The 16,865-nt window shown below is 36.8% G+C and overlaps 1 protein-coding gene across 1 annotated transcript in view; it reads right to left on the reverse strand.

Moving 5' to 3' along the window:
• Positions 1-16,865, reverse strand: part of psd3l (pleckstrin and Sec7 domain containing 3, like) — a 231,074-nt gene that overhangs the window by 132,294 nt on the left and 81,915 nt on the right. The window contains exon 5 of the mRNA XM_088910121.1: positions 6,192-6,383. Within this exon, the coding sequence (XP_088766247.1) occupies positions 6,192-6,383 (192 nt within the window). The remainder of the gene's footprint in view (positions 1-6,191; positions 6,384-16,865) is intronic.

Here is a 16,865-nt window from a genome sequence, read left to right on the forward strand (position 1 = left end):
AAAGAGCTCTGTTTTATGACTGATCATAAAAAGCCAAAATATCTCCAAATTACTGAAGTTGAATGACCTTTTCTGTAGACGATGTCATCGTCCTTCGAGCTGGTCGTTGGCAGCACTACATTTGCTTCAGTGTCGCTCATTTCTCCACTCTAACTACAATCATGTCAGCCACCACCGTGTGGGTAAACAACACCACGTTAGTTGGCCGGTCTGCAACACGCACGCGCACTCGCGCAGTATTTTGTGCGCATGCGCATATCATGCACAAAGCATAAACATATATATTGAACATTTATCGAACTTTTGTTAAAATTAAATCGAGGAAAATTATATCGCGATAATTATCATTATCGAATTGTCGCCCAGCACTACTTGAGATTCAAAAGTTTAAATAAAGATTAAATGGATTTTACCCCAAATGATGATGATTGCAAACTAAAATGATTACTCTTCCAACACTTTTCAGGCAATTATTTTGGTAACTCATTAACTCTGTACTAATACTACTGCAAATTAATTGCATCTGATGATAAACTGTTTGAACGAGAGAAGCTATTAAAAGCTTTTATTAAAAAACATTTCATGATAAAATGATGCCAGCTGGAGAAAACCTTACCTCACATACTGTAGTTCTCCCAAAAGAAGGACACATTGAGTCACAATTAAGTGTATATGCTAGTAAGTCCTTTCTAATTTGCACAAAAAGTATAGCAATAAAACCTGTTCTTTAAAAGTGGTTTTCTAAAGTAACTCATATAACCTGTTAACAATGCAACACATCAGAGCACTTAATTTACAACTGTTACTCACGTCTGTAGAGAGCTTGTATCACCACTGCAACAGATTTAAACTTCTGCAATTCACATTAATTCAGAAAATTATAGGGTGATTATGACCTCTATATTTTATGTCCTTTATAACATAACAGAAAATATCAGAAAAACTACAAACACATTTTTTTCCAAATATGACTTAAGTCATTTTGGCAGCTTCAGGATGGAAATGTATTTTTCTGTATGAAATGGTTAGCAGCTATTTAAATGACAGTTGTCACATAAAACGCACTAGTTCCCAATATTGTCAGAGACACCTTTAATAAAACAAAGTACCCATTAGTCTGTTTCTTCTATATACCGTACATGTACAGTATAACATATAATTTTATTTTCTTCTTTTCTTTAATAAAAACTGATATGTTGGAACAGATTGAAGAAAGTACTACTGCAAATCAATCCCTTAAACAAATGCTTAGGAACAAGACTAGTTCCACTTATTTCCCAATGATCAACAACCAAAGGGATAAACTGACAAGAAGTGGTATTAAAGCACAGGTGCATGAATGCAGAAAGGTGCTGTAATCATGTCATATAAAAAACATTGTAGAGATTCCTCCCTTGTCCGGCATAACTGATCATTATTTTGGAATGAAATGACAGAAGAGAAAATCACAAGAAAGATGGGAAGCAGAATTTTCTCTCAAAAAGAAGAGGTGAAAAGGTTAGAGAGGAGGACCACATCAGGGAGCTGCAGAGGATAATTCCACGCTGGGAAGTAAAAAGAAGAAGACACTTCTCAGCTCTAGAATCCGTTTTAGTTGTGGGAGGTGTGTGTGGTGATCACGTCAGAAGAAGGCTCTTCAGCCAAAAGCTTTTTTCACTTCTCAGTATAAAATTTACCTCCAATTGTTCCTTTGCAGCTCAGAGGATTTTGTTTGACAGGACAGTGATTTTGATTCTTAATCATTCTGTTGATTTTCTCTTCTTTCATTTCTTTCCAAAAGAATCATGCAAAGCCTAGTTTATCCAAACAGAGCCAGAGCACACTTAAGGAAAATTGTTCAAAAGGAAATCAGACATCTTTAAACCTGATTCAGTAAGTCATGAGCACAGCAGAAATTTGGCCCAATGCAAAGTCTACCAAAGCTGATTATAGAGCATTGCAGCTCTGATAAAAACTAATCAATGTAAAGAGGTAGTTGGCCAACATCACTGCTACCCATGAAACCTATACAGTATATTAATATAGAACACAACCTCTCTTTTTAATAAAGCTCTCAAGACCAGATTCCAGGAATTATACTGGAGACTGATTCTTATTTTCTTTGGGAGTAAAATATAGCAGTGACATTGCAAATTTAAATTGGAAATTCGAAAGCTACAGTATATGGCACAGCATACTCCTCAGTATGAATACTGACCTGCAGCATCAGGATACAGAATAATTCAGGGAAACAAAAGAAAACTGCTTTCATTTCCACACTGAAGCAACTGCTGGCAGCAGTGTTATTACAATAAGAGAAGAAAATGTATTGAGAATCTATGGATTTGGAGTGATAATTGTATAACCTTTAAAAAAATCCTACAAATCTGTAACTTGATTTTCGATTGATTATTTTTTGTGCTAAACACGCCTTTTAACCTTCAAAAGTATTAATTAGGTCACTTAGCCTTCAACAGGCTGAGAAGATCGATTGCCAGCTGCAAGCCTCATAAAACAAGCTGCAATCTTAAGAACAAGATTACTTTTCTGCTCAAGCTGACATCTGGCTAAATTCTCATTCTTTGTAAATAAAGTAAAAAGCAATCATTTTTCTAAACAAGTTGTACTTAATATGCAAATATAAAACACTTGGTTAAAGATTTGATAGCCTAAATAAGTCATACTGTATTAAGGGGTGCAGTAAAAATTATGAGGAAACATAGAATTATTAGAGGCTTATTGTCTCCGCTTCCTGTCTTGTACAAGGATGTACTGTAAGAAGTGGCCTTCAAACCATAAACATCTTACGTAAGAGAATGATCAAGCTCCAGTCTATAGTGGGTCCAGTACTTCTCTCTGCACATAACGTTGACAAAATGTTGCACTTCATTCACAATTATATTTTACAGCAATTTCAATACCTAACCATCAAAATAAAAGAAAAAATGCTTTATATCTCAATAAACTTGATAATAAAGTAATGCAATGCCAAAATGTACTACATTTAGTACAATGCCGCCTGCAGCATTCAATCTTATTTAGTAGTATAAAATCATATAAATTCCCCTTTCAATTAAAATGTATAATTACTACCACTCACAAAATACACATTGTAGGCATGGAAGGAGTCACAGCGGACTCCAGTGAAGGTTGGAGATTAATTTAATTGCAACTAAATTGGCCACTTCCAGAGAGGAGACACACAAGGTGTATTTCGCAAAGTCCCCTGAATTACTGCAGTGTTACAGAGGGTTTCACAGTCTGAGTCCAGCCATGTCATTGTCATGAATTGGGGTTTAAGAGTCTGCATTCTGCTTATGGTCCAGTGGCTATTCTTGATGATGTCATCCTACCTTTCAGCTGTTTCTGTGGTGTCATGTACAACAGCAGGTGTCTGTTTAAAATTCCCCCAAGCCAGGAGTAATAAACCCCAGGCCAGAGTCAGATTTCTACAATATGATTCCTTGCAAAAGTATTTACTCCTTTGCTATGGTGTCCACTTTGTAAAAAAACAAAATTATGTATATACTTATACATAATAAAAATAAACTTATAAAATAAACTTAGTATTTTGTTCAAAATCTGAAAACTGAAAACAAGAAAATTTCTCAGGGTAAGATATGCTATACTAAATGCCAGAAAATGCCAAACAGATAAAAATTAACGATGTTGATCGCATTGCAAGCAATCAGGTAATTAATTGGGGTAATTATCTACCAACTTTGCACACTGATGTGATGGATGTTTTGCCCATTCTTCTTAGTATGTTTGCTCAAACTCTTCAAAGTTGATTGAGGAATGCTTTGGACAGCAGTTTTCATGTCTTTCCACACATTCTCAAAACAATTTGGATTTGAATCAGGATATTGACTGGGCCACTCAAGGACATCTACTTGTTTATTTTTAAGCTACTCCAGTGTAGCTCTGGCCTAGGGATTTAAGAACAAGTGGACTCGAAAACTGCTGTACATAATGTAAGCAATAGACTTAGAAGTTTTGATTAAAATATTAGGTTTAAAAAGTGTACAGTCCATATTTTGTAGTTACAAAATAATGGGACGGCATTGTAAAGTTCTGAATAGTTTTCCAAGGAACCATAACTGAGCAATATTAGTTTAATCCATTTAAATGTTTTAGTTTAATAAAATATTTGTATGCACAGACGGAATCCAAACAGAATTCATAACAGTCTCTACCACTTGAGCTGTGCACATCACTACTTACTGTAATTGCACAGGAAATTTCTGTTTCCTCATTTGTTTTGATTTTTAGATCTTCCTTGTGTTTATAAACTGTAGTTCAATTTTAATGATACACAAATATGTGAATGCGTCAATCTTCAGGTTTATCTTAACCATCTGGTCATCGATATCACCGACACACCATCATCTCAAATAAAACTGAAGGGAAAACAAAAATATTTCCAACGTAAAAAGTAAACAGCATCTGAGAACAAATACAATCCATTAAGTATTATGTTACAGGAGTGGGGTACACTTTGAAAAGAGCATAGATTATTTGTTAAGTGAAACCATTTTGATTTTTAATTCTGTATGTCAATGATACCTTATACTGTAGATAGTGCTTGATTGATGGTCTCACCCACTTTTGTATTACTAAGACTACCAGCCTGTCCCATCTACTTTTCTTTAAAGCTATAATCACTGCTGTTAAATTGTTTGCTGTCTGATGCATTAGATCATTATTTGATGACATATCCATCTTTATTTAAAAAGCCCAATATTGATAAAAGAGTAAAGAAATGATTTCACTCCCACTTTAAACAGGTCAAAGTCAGTACAGTACATCACTTGTTGCATACAAATACTGCTGTAGGCACACCCAGACATTAATAAAGACTGCAAAGGTAGCTGCAATGATTTATGCTTGCATTAAACAGACTACGTAAAACTAATTCAAGATAACACAAAGCAATCAACCTATTGCAATAACAAAATAAAAACTGTTTGTATGGAGTGAATAGTAACTGATTTGATCTGTATGGATAAAAGGCATTGAGAGAACCAGTTTTGTTAGAATGCACATTTAAAAATGGCTGTTCAGCAGGTAACTGAATCATTAGGAAGGGGGGATTTTGAGTCACAACACACTGAGATGCCCCTAAATGCTTTCACTTCCACTGTTCAGTTCTGGACATACAGCATCAGATAAATGATTTATTTAGCGTATTCACTCATCACACTTTATAAACCCACTACTTGATGGTAGATTTTAACTGGTCAAAGAGACTTCACACTTCTAAACCATGGCAATGTAATGAAGTGTTTGCTTTGTAATTGCCAAATGGATCAACATTCTGAATTAATCCAGTCCTAGAGTTTTACCCACAGACAATATCTTATTGTAGGTAATCTACAGTTAAGATTACCGAGTATAAATATTTGTCTATAGCTGCTATTTACACACTCACAAAAGTTTGGTGCAGAGACCTGCTGCAATTAGTCATATTTGCATATAAATAATCACACCCCTACACCAATGTATGATGTACTGCACTAAACAGTATGTATGATTAAAAGACATATGTTACTGTCCCTTATATGGTAATGACAGTACTAATGCATTGGTTTTAAAACATCAAAATATCACTGATCAACAAAAAGAAACAACAGTAATCACAAATTCATACTAACCTATTAAAATAAACAACATGAATCCCTCCACTACATTCAGCCCACACTTTCATTCTCTGCTTCCATACTTATCACAAGCCATTGTAATAAAACAGGCAATAAACCTGTCAGTGAGACTGTAAAGTCATTTCTAGTCCATCATCCCCCACGCTGTCCACACAGAACCTGGAGTGTTTCTTTACAGTATAAAAACAAGACCACACTGAGATGCAGATGCTGGGGAGTGGGTATTTGGGCAGGCAGCACAGAGAGTCTTGTTCACTGGCTATACTGTATTTGTCTCACGATCCAAGTGTGTTGCGCTGTTAATTTCAAAGTTGAGCCTTCAGCTCAGTTTTATCCCACTCTCCTCTTCTTCCATAGAAGACCCCATCGACCACACCACATAACGAATAAATAAATTAGTGAAAGTTAAATTCACAGATTTCAAGCCCCTACTGGATATTTAGTTACTAGTGTCAATGATCAAACCTTAATGTTTAATGTTTAAGGTCCACCTTGATGTCAATGAGGAAATTAGTTCTCACAGCTGGAAAATACAGCAAAGGTCACACTTACTTTTTTCCTAAGTGCTTTGCAACATCGGAGCGCCTGAAGCCCTCCAAGTTGAAGAGCCGCCGGGCCAGTCTGCGGGCAGCCTCCTGGTCGCTCTTGTTGCCGTTGTTGAGAGTGTCAGTGCTGCCCTTCAGTCTTTCAGTGCTGCCCATCTCAGAGTCCCAGTCCGAGAACACTTCCTTCAGCCCAGCATCGCTGCAGGGAGAGAATGACAATCAGCTCAACAACCACCACCCAGAGAAGTGAGCAAAACGACTGGGGAAATGGATCAAGTAGGTAGCTACGTCAGCATGCATAACCTGCAAAGGAACAAAGTAAAGTAAAGGTTTATTCCAAGCTGAAAAGAAAAGAAACAACGTTTCAGCTGTGAAGCCTTCCTTGGGTGTGTGGGGAAATGGATACTTGCTTTCAGCCAAAGAGTGACTAAAGGTGATCAAGACAGATTCACAAGATCGCCAGAAATCTGAGGAGAGCTGATACAATTAAACCATAACGTATGTAAACCATAACCAAGGCAAAACTGGAAATCAATTTTAAATGGAATGCAGGACTACACACAACTCTTTAGTGGCAATTTCAGGAAGATGGAGCGATCATAGAGGTAAAAAGGGTAGTTACCAAAATAGAGGAAAAACATGCCAAGGTTCAGTTTCAAATTTACAGACCCAATCTGAGACAGATCAATTCTTTAAAGGTTTGGCCAGTTTCCATATCGTGGCAGACACAGAGATAGGCATTTTACATTATTTCACTTCCCATTTATGGTGCAGGATGTTACAAATCCTGGTACAGGATGAGTACTAATGGAGCATACACATAGTGAAATTCTCTGCAAACTGTCCAGGTGTTCCTGTAACAATTAATGCTTACTTCTAGTTCCTCCAGTACATGAAACTGTACTAATAACATGTTCAAAATTAGTGATCATTCCTATCCAATATCATTGGATCTGTTAGTCAATGTACTGCATTTTGTTTTTCTATAAATGGATTACCAAATATTCCTCAAGTTCGATTTATATCTTATTTCATTATAACAGAATTATCAAATTATCAAATTTTGTAAATTATCTTTACAAAGGCAGTGGAAAAAGGCTACAGTTCCAGCTAGCAGTGAAATGTACAGGACTAAATATTGTCCTTGCAGCAAATTGAGGGCATGATAGAGCAACTGAATACACGTAAATAAAAAAAATGTATGTTTGTCGCATCTGTCTGTGACTCCTTTAATTGTAAAAGACTCTTAAAATACAACTCATATCAAAAGTTGTATTGTCGCAACAGATTTCCCTACGAATCATTCTAAGCAAAGCCTAATGTCGTTCACTGGAAGAGCAGCTGCCAAGCTGTAATTTCTTAGTAACTAGACAGGTGCCATGATTATATCAGAAAGCATTTTTGAAAAGACTAGGCCAACTGCAAATCAGCATGAACAAAGGTTAGGATGAGCACAGAGGCTGTATACTGTTATTTCTAAAGACAATATTAAATAAACCCTGACTTTAAATCAACATTTCAAAACCCACAATACTGTAAAAAAATAACTGGCGATTAAGAAAATACACTAATTATTCATAAGAGCAAAGAGCTTTTTAAATTTACATACTATTTTATATTTTGGGCAATATTTACCCCTATTCTTGTCTATTTAGCTATCTAAAAGGATATATCTAGGAAGGAAACTTAAAAAAAACTAACGAAGTATTCAAAGTCATAGTACTCTTATTACAAATACCTCTTTGAAAAGAAATTCACTTTTGAAAACAGACAGGAACAGTACTTAGAAAGCACAAAAGGCAATAAAATAAACTGTTCATAAAATAAACTTTTTTTTTAATTGTGCTATTGATGCTGACCTTTCAGCTCTACCAGAGCTTTTGTTTTTGTTGCTCGCTTCAATACAAACCAAGCAGATTTCAAAGCTAACAGAACACAATACCATTTTCTCTGCAATGGCAAAGGGGATCACAATATTGACTCTAGTTCCTCGCATTTAACAGAGGCAAATAAAAAATGGTTATATAAGCAGGCTGCTATTAACAAGAAAAAATAATTCATTCGCTCAGTCTTCTAGTTCTCAGTGCCTGTTGATAAAAAGACGACAACCTGTAGCTCACTGTAGAGGGAGGGCACACCTGTGATGTCCAGATGAGACAATCAGCAGTTTGTTTTATTTCACTTGCAGGCAAATTGTTTTACCTCAACAGAAATACCTCAAACGTGACAATCTAAATGAAAAATATTTGGAAATGCTCAGCTGCAAGGCATATCAGAAGTGGGAAAAAAAACGCAAAATGACCCAAGCCTTGCACCTAAAATCAAAAAGGCTGTATTACAGAATTTGTCATCACTCACACAGACCAGAAGCCTTCGTTTTTCATGCGTCACTCTAGCTCTGAGGAGTTTTACCCATAGACGTGCTCTCACTGAAAATTCCCAGCGCACAGAGTTAAACCTGAATGATCCATTGGACTGCCTCAAAGAGCAACTGGAAAAACCTCCCCAAGTATGAAATGGGAGGGCAAAAAACGGAACAATTCTCCCAACAAGGTGGCTCAAGTGCTTAAAATAAAACGTGACAGAGATGTTGATCTGAACTCCCAAGTTCTTGCAAATGCAGATCTGAGATAATACAATACATTTCATACTTTACATGTAGTCAAGTACTGGCAGAGCAATGATTGTTAGATATAGTATGATTTTAACAGTTTCCCATCATTAAACAGGAACTGCAACGCTATTTTTATATTTTGGGGTTAGAAAGAATCAGCACTGATGAGTGCATTTCAGATGTACACAGTAACTTGTAAAACCTACAATTTACATCACAAAAGTTCCTAGGATGCACAGCGCCATATTCTGCAATTCAGAATGAGGCAACAAGACGTCCAGTGATGTGAAGCGGCCCCATTACATTGTAAACAAGCGGGCTAGTGAATACATCTCTTTTAATCCAATAGAAATATCGCTCTCAATTTTGAGACCGTTTTGCCGACAAATATTACTTCAATTACTTACTGTACATTCAGAAAGTTGACGATTTTGAGCTTGATTTGAAATTTGTAAAATGTACTGTATCTATACCATCAATGAAGTTATTTTTGTTACCAAGATTTAATGACTGGTCTAAGAAATTGGGACTGCAGTTCCCCATTAATGGCCGTGAGTGAAAATCGACACCAAGATGAAAGCAATTAGCCAATTTAAGCTGACATCTGACAATCTAAAACAAGGTCAGGGTGAGGGGAATTTATTCCCAAGTTTTTTTTATACTGCTTACTTCGACACCACTTACTACAGCAGCTGCCACTAAATGCATATACACATATTCAGAGAAGCCCAGATTCTTAGTAATAGACTTATTTCCTAACTTAGTCTTGCATGATAAACATTTAACAAAATGAGAAATTGGCCACTTGTAGCAAACACAGCTACAAAGTGTAATGTATACATTTGTGACTGAACCATAATCGACTATATGGAAACCAAACTTCCAAGTTACAAGTTCCTTCTAAATATTACTTAACGCCAGAAACAATAAATAGTGTTTGAACTACATTATAGAAATGCCAATGCAAGTCACAAGAGCAATACATTAAATAGTATTATTCCAGACTGAAATGTCAGAGGTTTACTGACCTCACTGTTTTATTACGGTATTTGTCAGTGCTGGGCTGACAAAACATCAAAGATTACACTTTAGTGCCACCTGTTGACTGTTTATGCAAACAGCAGCAAAATTAGGTTTTACTTTTTCCTACAATTTCATAGCTACCTTTCATATAAAACATACAACTAAAACAATGCACTCATTATGTGAACAAAATCCATAGTATACTAGAACAAACTGGGCAACTGTTCACGTTGAAAAAATTGAGCTCATTTGTTGCATTGTTTGATTTAAGTCAAAATGTTATACAGTGCCTTTCAATACCATTCTCACAGTACACAGAATATACAATAACTGAGACATTTAAAATAAAACATAGATTATTAATTAAAGGCCACCAAAAAGCTGAATTTTGAAAGCATCAACAGAAGCTGCATTTTTAATATGGTTAGGAAGTAAAATCTCAGTGCCCTAATATATGATGTGAACTCTTTGGAACAATAAGGAGCCTAGACAAAGATGAATAAAATGAGAGAACTGGGGCAAGTGGGGATAGTAACTTTTGAAGGTACACAGGACAAATGCAGTGCCAGATAGGACAACAAGAAGTTTCAAGTCTGCCCTGTAAGAGACTAGTACCCAATGCAGGTTTCTCAGGACAGGAGAAATATGTTCTGATGTTCCAGTCTTGACAGCACTCAAGCAAGCACTTTCTATAGTTTCTTTCAATGAAAAAAGGATCAAGTGCTGGACTTTCAAAATCTAAATCAGCATTCATAGTTCATACCAAACAACTACAAAGATCTCCTGAAGAAAATTAAAGAAATCAGCAAAAAGCAGGCGATGGCAGAGTTCTCTCCTTTGTCATTTGGCAGGGTGGCAGCAGGAGTATGATTCACACAGAGCTTTGCAAGCACAGAGACAAGCCTTCAGATCTCAAAATCTACAGTAATCTCATGCCTTGCCTTACCACTTTATTATGAGCCTGTGAGCTCACCAAGGTCTATTCTGTAGCTCACTTACAACTACTAAAACAGCACTTTAAAAATTGAGTTGGCCAGCAATTCTTAATTCACACTTTCATGCTAAAGTCTATATTGGGCTAATGATTTTAATCATAACATTGTATGTACTGTACACTGAAACTAACAGACAACCGCAAATAATGAAATAATGGAACTAGAAATTCCAACTGGAAATAATGAAAAAGGTTTAAAGAACATCCAGTTTAAAATTAAATCGGGAAGGGCAGCGAGTGCAATTGCTTAATGTCTTGCTTGTTGTGGTGATCATTTTGTCCGCTGTCGTGAAACAAAATGAAATGAAAAGGAACTTGAAGAGGCCGTAACAAAAAATAACAATTACAAGGCTACTGCCAAGATGGTCCACCAAACAAAAAACACAGGGCACTTGGGGAGATCTGAGGAAGCATGTCTTGAATACGCGGCACTAAATAAAATTCATTTTTCAGTGCTGCTCTGAATGTTTGACCTTTTTGCACGAGTACTGATTGAAAAAAAGCAGATTCTTCTATGCCTACACAACCCCTTATTGCCACCCTGCTGCGCAGCACACTTATCAATTACAAGACATCACAGCAGGAAAGCAGCCACACAGCCCAACTAAAGCAGGTTTTACACCTTCACTGACAGACAAAATCCTCTGGGCGAGTAACCAATGTGAACAGAAAAACGGGAAAGCACTGATTGGAATGAAATATAGCAGTCGGAATTCAATAGTATTCAATAGTATAGTTTGTCTTTTTGGAGGTGCACTCTCCTTTCTCTCAGGAACCCAAAGGATAGCGATAACCTACCACAAAAGTATATATTTCATTGGTCTTTTGATCAAGAGCATATCTGCAAGGACATACAGACAGAGAGAATGACACTTAAAGACATCCAGGGGTACTTTTCCTGCTTACATCCCTCCATAATCTGAAATCCTCTTATTTCTCGTACAGTAAATATTGTGGAAAACCGGAGCAAAACCCAGACACATAAGGCACAAGGCAGCACTACTGCATGACCTGTACATGAGCCTACTGGAAGGCACACACGGACAAGTCAGAGGCTCCACGATGAACCTAGTCAGTAAGCATCTGGAACTGGGAGGAAACCGTTTCACCAAGAGAAAACCCATGTGATCAAAATAAAAAAAGAGCAAACCTCACTCAAAAGCCCCATTCCAGAATCGGACCCAAGAACCATGAGCAGGATGACAGCAGGGTTAACTGCTTACATCTTACATACATAGAAATGGGCAAAACTTCAAAACAGCAAACGTAGCAGGCGCTGTACTGTATATTCCCTCTTATCCCAAATCTTGTTGCTAGAAATGATTACACACTGTATGTAATCACGGAAGATTTGTTCATGTACAGATTTGTTGTCTTCAATACAACAGTCACCATACAGTTTCGATAAAGAACAGAAATGTTAAATTCAGGAAAACCAACAGCACATACACGCACAAGTAGAGTCACAATGCTCTTAAACGATCATTTAGTAAACCGTAGAATTTAGCATTTATATACATTTTTCAAGCACAACTAAGGCAATAAATAACGCAATAGAAAACCCCAGTCAGAAACAAATCACTGAGCAAAACCAAAGCTAGCATGCAAAGTAAATGCAAAGTAACTTTCTCCAAAGTTACAGTTTATAAAACACGTAATACGAGTACATCCACAGCCGTAGGAAGAGGTTTCGGCCAAAGCTGTTTTAGTAGTCTAACAGATGATAAATTCAGATAGTCGTAAATAACCGATGGCTGTAAATTCGCCTTTTGAATTTATTCATTCCTTTTACTGCTTTTGCGCAAGTACTTAAAAATCCTTAATTCAATTTTCAAATAGTGGATAATGCAACTAATGCAAGAGCTTACGTATAAATTAGACTTATGAAAGTCGGGTTCTTTTTTTCCTATGCTGAAGAAACAATAAAAAGTAATAAAAAGTTTTGTCTTACAATTAAAGACTCTAGGAATTGTCAGGAAAACACTTTACTAACACTAAAGTGTGACTTAAACTGAACTCGCTAAACTCACGCCCTCCAAAACAGCTGACAAGCTACTCGTTCACAAAAAACATAAAAGTTAAAGGAAATAAAACTGAGGAAATGTGGTTGATACAAAAACCACAAAACCGTCACAAAGACTTCATGCCATACTCATTTACCAATGAACTCCTATAAAAAAATTAAATTACTTTAGCAATTTATACCCAAGTTTTTCTCTTAAAAAGCTGTTGTCTGCTGAGTGATACATGCAATATCGTTTAACAACATGCATTTCGTTTACCTGTCCTCTCCTTAGAGGTATCTCAAAGGAAAGATGCTTACAAAAGTAAACATCAATTCGTGAAAAACTCCTCTTTCCAGTTGCTCATTCAGAAAAAGTTTGCATGCGTATTCCAAGTGCATTTTACATAACGTTTGTTGAAGAATTAACTGCACCTTCATAAACAACAGCGCCACATTACAATCTTTGAAAATAGAAATAAAATTAAAAATCTCAATCTGACAATCTCAGCAGCGTCTTCTGGCTGTAATGTGTAGGTATTTCCCATAAGCCATTGCATTCACACACTAGTACCCCGGGAAAAGAGCTCCAAGACTTCATACTTCAAAAGACACTTCTGACATCCTGCCTCCCACCCCTGCTTCGCCACACGACTTCCCCTTTCGTTGACCAGGCTAAAATTACAAGTCCGTGAAGTCATCAGAGACATTATCTAAACCAAAAGTTAACACTTTATGTTCTTCCCAGTTCCTTTTTACATTTAATGCAGTTTAACATTGCACTATTTAAAAAACCCACATGTTGACCATTTGCATTATAGTTTTTGGTTTTTTTTTAATCAGGCACTGTTTAATCATAGGGGAGCAATTTGCTGTTCTGGTTATCAAATGTTGCTTGTTCATCCTTTTTGTAAGAAATTTAAATGTTTTAGAGAAGGACATACTGTACCAGGATCTAGTAGTAGTGAACTGAATGCCACACACTGTAGGCATTGCTCTGTCAGGCACACAAAAACTTACAACAAAAGGACGATTAAAAAAAATACATTTGCATACATCAAGAAAGCTTGCGTTTATCTTCTCTCGCATGTGTAACTGCAGTACATCCAACCATTAATTTTCTAACCTCCCAATACAGGAGAGCTGGAGCCTATCCTGGCAAGCAATGGGCACCAGGTCGGGTACATCCTGGATGGGACACCAGTCCATCACAGGGCACAAACAGACAAACTCGCACACACTCACACCAGGGTCAATTTTCCCAGAGGCCAATTTTCCCACCAGTATGTGTTTGGACTGTGGGAGGAAACTGGAGCACCCAGAAGGGAAACCCATGTGAACAGTGTGTAACTACTGTACATTTCTTCACTAAAATATCTCAACCTCAACCAATTTAATCAAAATCATTTAATCAAAAACGTCCAACCAATGTAATGGAAATGTCTGGGTCTTACAGTATATACTGAGAAACAATGACACCATAGTTGCATGAGAGTTATGACTCATGCCTCAAGTATACGAGACATCCACAGACATCTCACAAGTGCTTGTGACAGTTGTCAAACGATGCATAGGAACATAGCGACAGTCTGTCTTGGAGAGTTGAAGACAACATCTTACACATGCTCAGATGGGTTCATTTCAGCACTACGTCACAATGTAATCACCAGGTTACATAAAGAGTGGAAGGGCTGATCGAGACATGAAGTCCTCATATCACTGGGCAGTGAGTCTACCCTCACCACTGATTGCAGCCCACAAAACAACAACAGCCTAGTTCTGTATAAATCGTAAAATCAGCCATCAACAACGCTCAGGTTTTATAAATCGGCTCATCACATAAAATGACATCTTCCCACCTTCTGTGACAAATGCTGCCTGTGCTGCCCAGCATTTCTATGCAAGCTGAGTAAGGATTTGGCCACGAGAAGTCTTACAGCATGGCAAAAGATAGTCATCCAGATGTCTCTGGATTTTCTGTCACTAAGGAGCCCATTTCAATTCCTGATGACAGCATTTTCTGTAACACAGTGTTCTGGACCCATCCTGCTGAGGTGATATGTGGGGTACAAAGATGAAGATTATCACTCACTATCAGTCTTCCTAACAAAGTCTAACAGAAATGGTCACTGGGTGGAACGATAAAATGATGTGCTATCTACCTTGACATTGCAGAATTCATCATCCCAAGAGTCTTGTTCCTCTCTGCAATCAATATTCACAACATCATAATATCACAACATTCATAATATCAAATGGCAATTGACAAGATTTGTGCAGTTGCATCTGTTGTAGGTGTTGCAAATTAAGAAACAAAATCTTTTTGTTCAACAAAATTGCTTATTCTAGTTAAGCACTAGTTAAAAAAAAGATATTAGGACTTATTGAATTGCCTCTCTTAATTATGTTTATTGCCTCTCAGTATAGTTGATGTTTGGTATCGATGATGAAGATATAACCATACAAATGATCCAATTTTTTAAAGACTGTGTAGAGTACATCTATTTCAATTTGATACAATACCATTACAGATGCTTGGCATTATTGAAGGATAAACAAGCATGTTTCAATGGAAAATGTCCTAAATATTCAATGACAAAATGGCTAAAGATAAAATATATTATTACAACTAAAACCAGTAGTACTGCTCCTCCAAAAATAATCATGCATTTGTATGAATTTCAATATTTTGTGTTTAAGCTAATATGTTAATGAAGAATTAAGTCAGCAAGCAAAGCACTTTATAGTCTGGCACATTTTGATAAGCCGGTTTTAAAACAGGAGGGATATCTTGGGAATGCAACCATCATCTGTAAAATATACATGTTATAGTTTGCCGAGTTATTTTTTGAAATACAGCTTAAATGGTACTTTTAGTCCAACCTGTCAGAGATTTTGAAATGACCAACTGCATTGTTTCTAATATAAAGTATGCATTAACTCGATTTTATTTTGGCATGGGATAACCCAGCTGAGAGTAAGAACCAATTTGAGAAAACTATTGACTGCAAACAAAGTCTGGCTTTTAGACAAACAAATACTGTATATGTACACTGTATAATTTGTGAATGTAGCCTGTATATGGATGTAAATCAAAGCCATATTTAACAAGATACAGCAGTTTCATTCTTAGTTTGGCAGCAAAAAGAAACATTTTTAACAAATTTTATCTCACTTATTTGTTTCTTGTTGCAATATGCTGCTGTCTGTGAAGCCCAGGTGCAATTCTTGCATCTTATTGTTAACCATGGCCACTAACTAACTGATTTCTATACAAATTTGCTTGTCAAAGGTTTCTCACAGGTTACAGGTTACCTCTTCACAAAAAGCACACAGTATCCCATCATGCCATACAAGACTAAATGAGGATATTAGTAGTGCATAGCAGTAATATACAGTACCACAACACTGTCTGGCTTATTAGTATGGCAAAGAATCACCAGGCAACGCAGAGGAGAAACTACACAAATTATAACTGAAGAACAGGAAACCATAAGTATAAGCATCCAAGGGCCATCTTTGAAAAACTCAAATAAATCCCATGGGCGTGAGCAACCAGTAATGTTGCATGTCTGTTTTTTTTACATGCTAAGAAATATTTTTGATTTGTGTGTAAGAAGCAGGTCATAGGGTTACATCTGACTTGTATTTCAGTAAATAGATCCTGCACAGGGCTGGTGCCGGGCAGCATGGTGGTAAAGTGGTTATCGTCGCTGCTGGGGTGCTGGGCTCAATTCTGGACACGGGATGATGTCAGTGTAGAGTCTGCATTAACCCGCCATGGTTGTGTGGATTTCCTCTGGGTGCTCTGGTTTCCTCTCTGGATAAAGTTGCATAGAAAATGGATGGATGCTCTGGTTCTCCATTACCTTTTCTAAGCAACAAAATACTGTAAGAGCAAAATCTGAATATGTAGAATTCTGTGTATTTATGATGGCTTATTAACACCTTGAAAGTACAGCACATACTGTACACCTTGGTAAAGGAGTTCTCACCGTGCCTTTAATTGTTGTCAGATTTGGTTTTCCACCATTATGCAGTTTACGTG

This window comes from Atractosteus spatula, chromosome 3 (genome assembly GCF_055471065.1).
Source record: "Atractosteus spatula isolate fAtrSpa1 chromosome 3, fAtrSpa1.hap1, whole genome shotgun sequence".
In the NCBI taxonomy this organism is placed as follows: Eukaryota; Metazoa; Chordata; class Actinopteri; order Semionotiformes; family Lepisosteidae; genus Atractosteus; species Atractosteus spatula.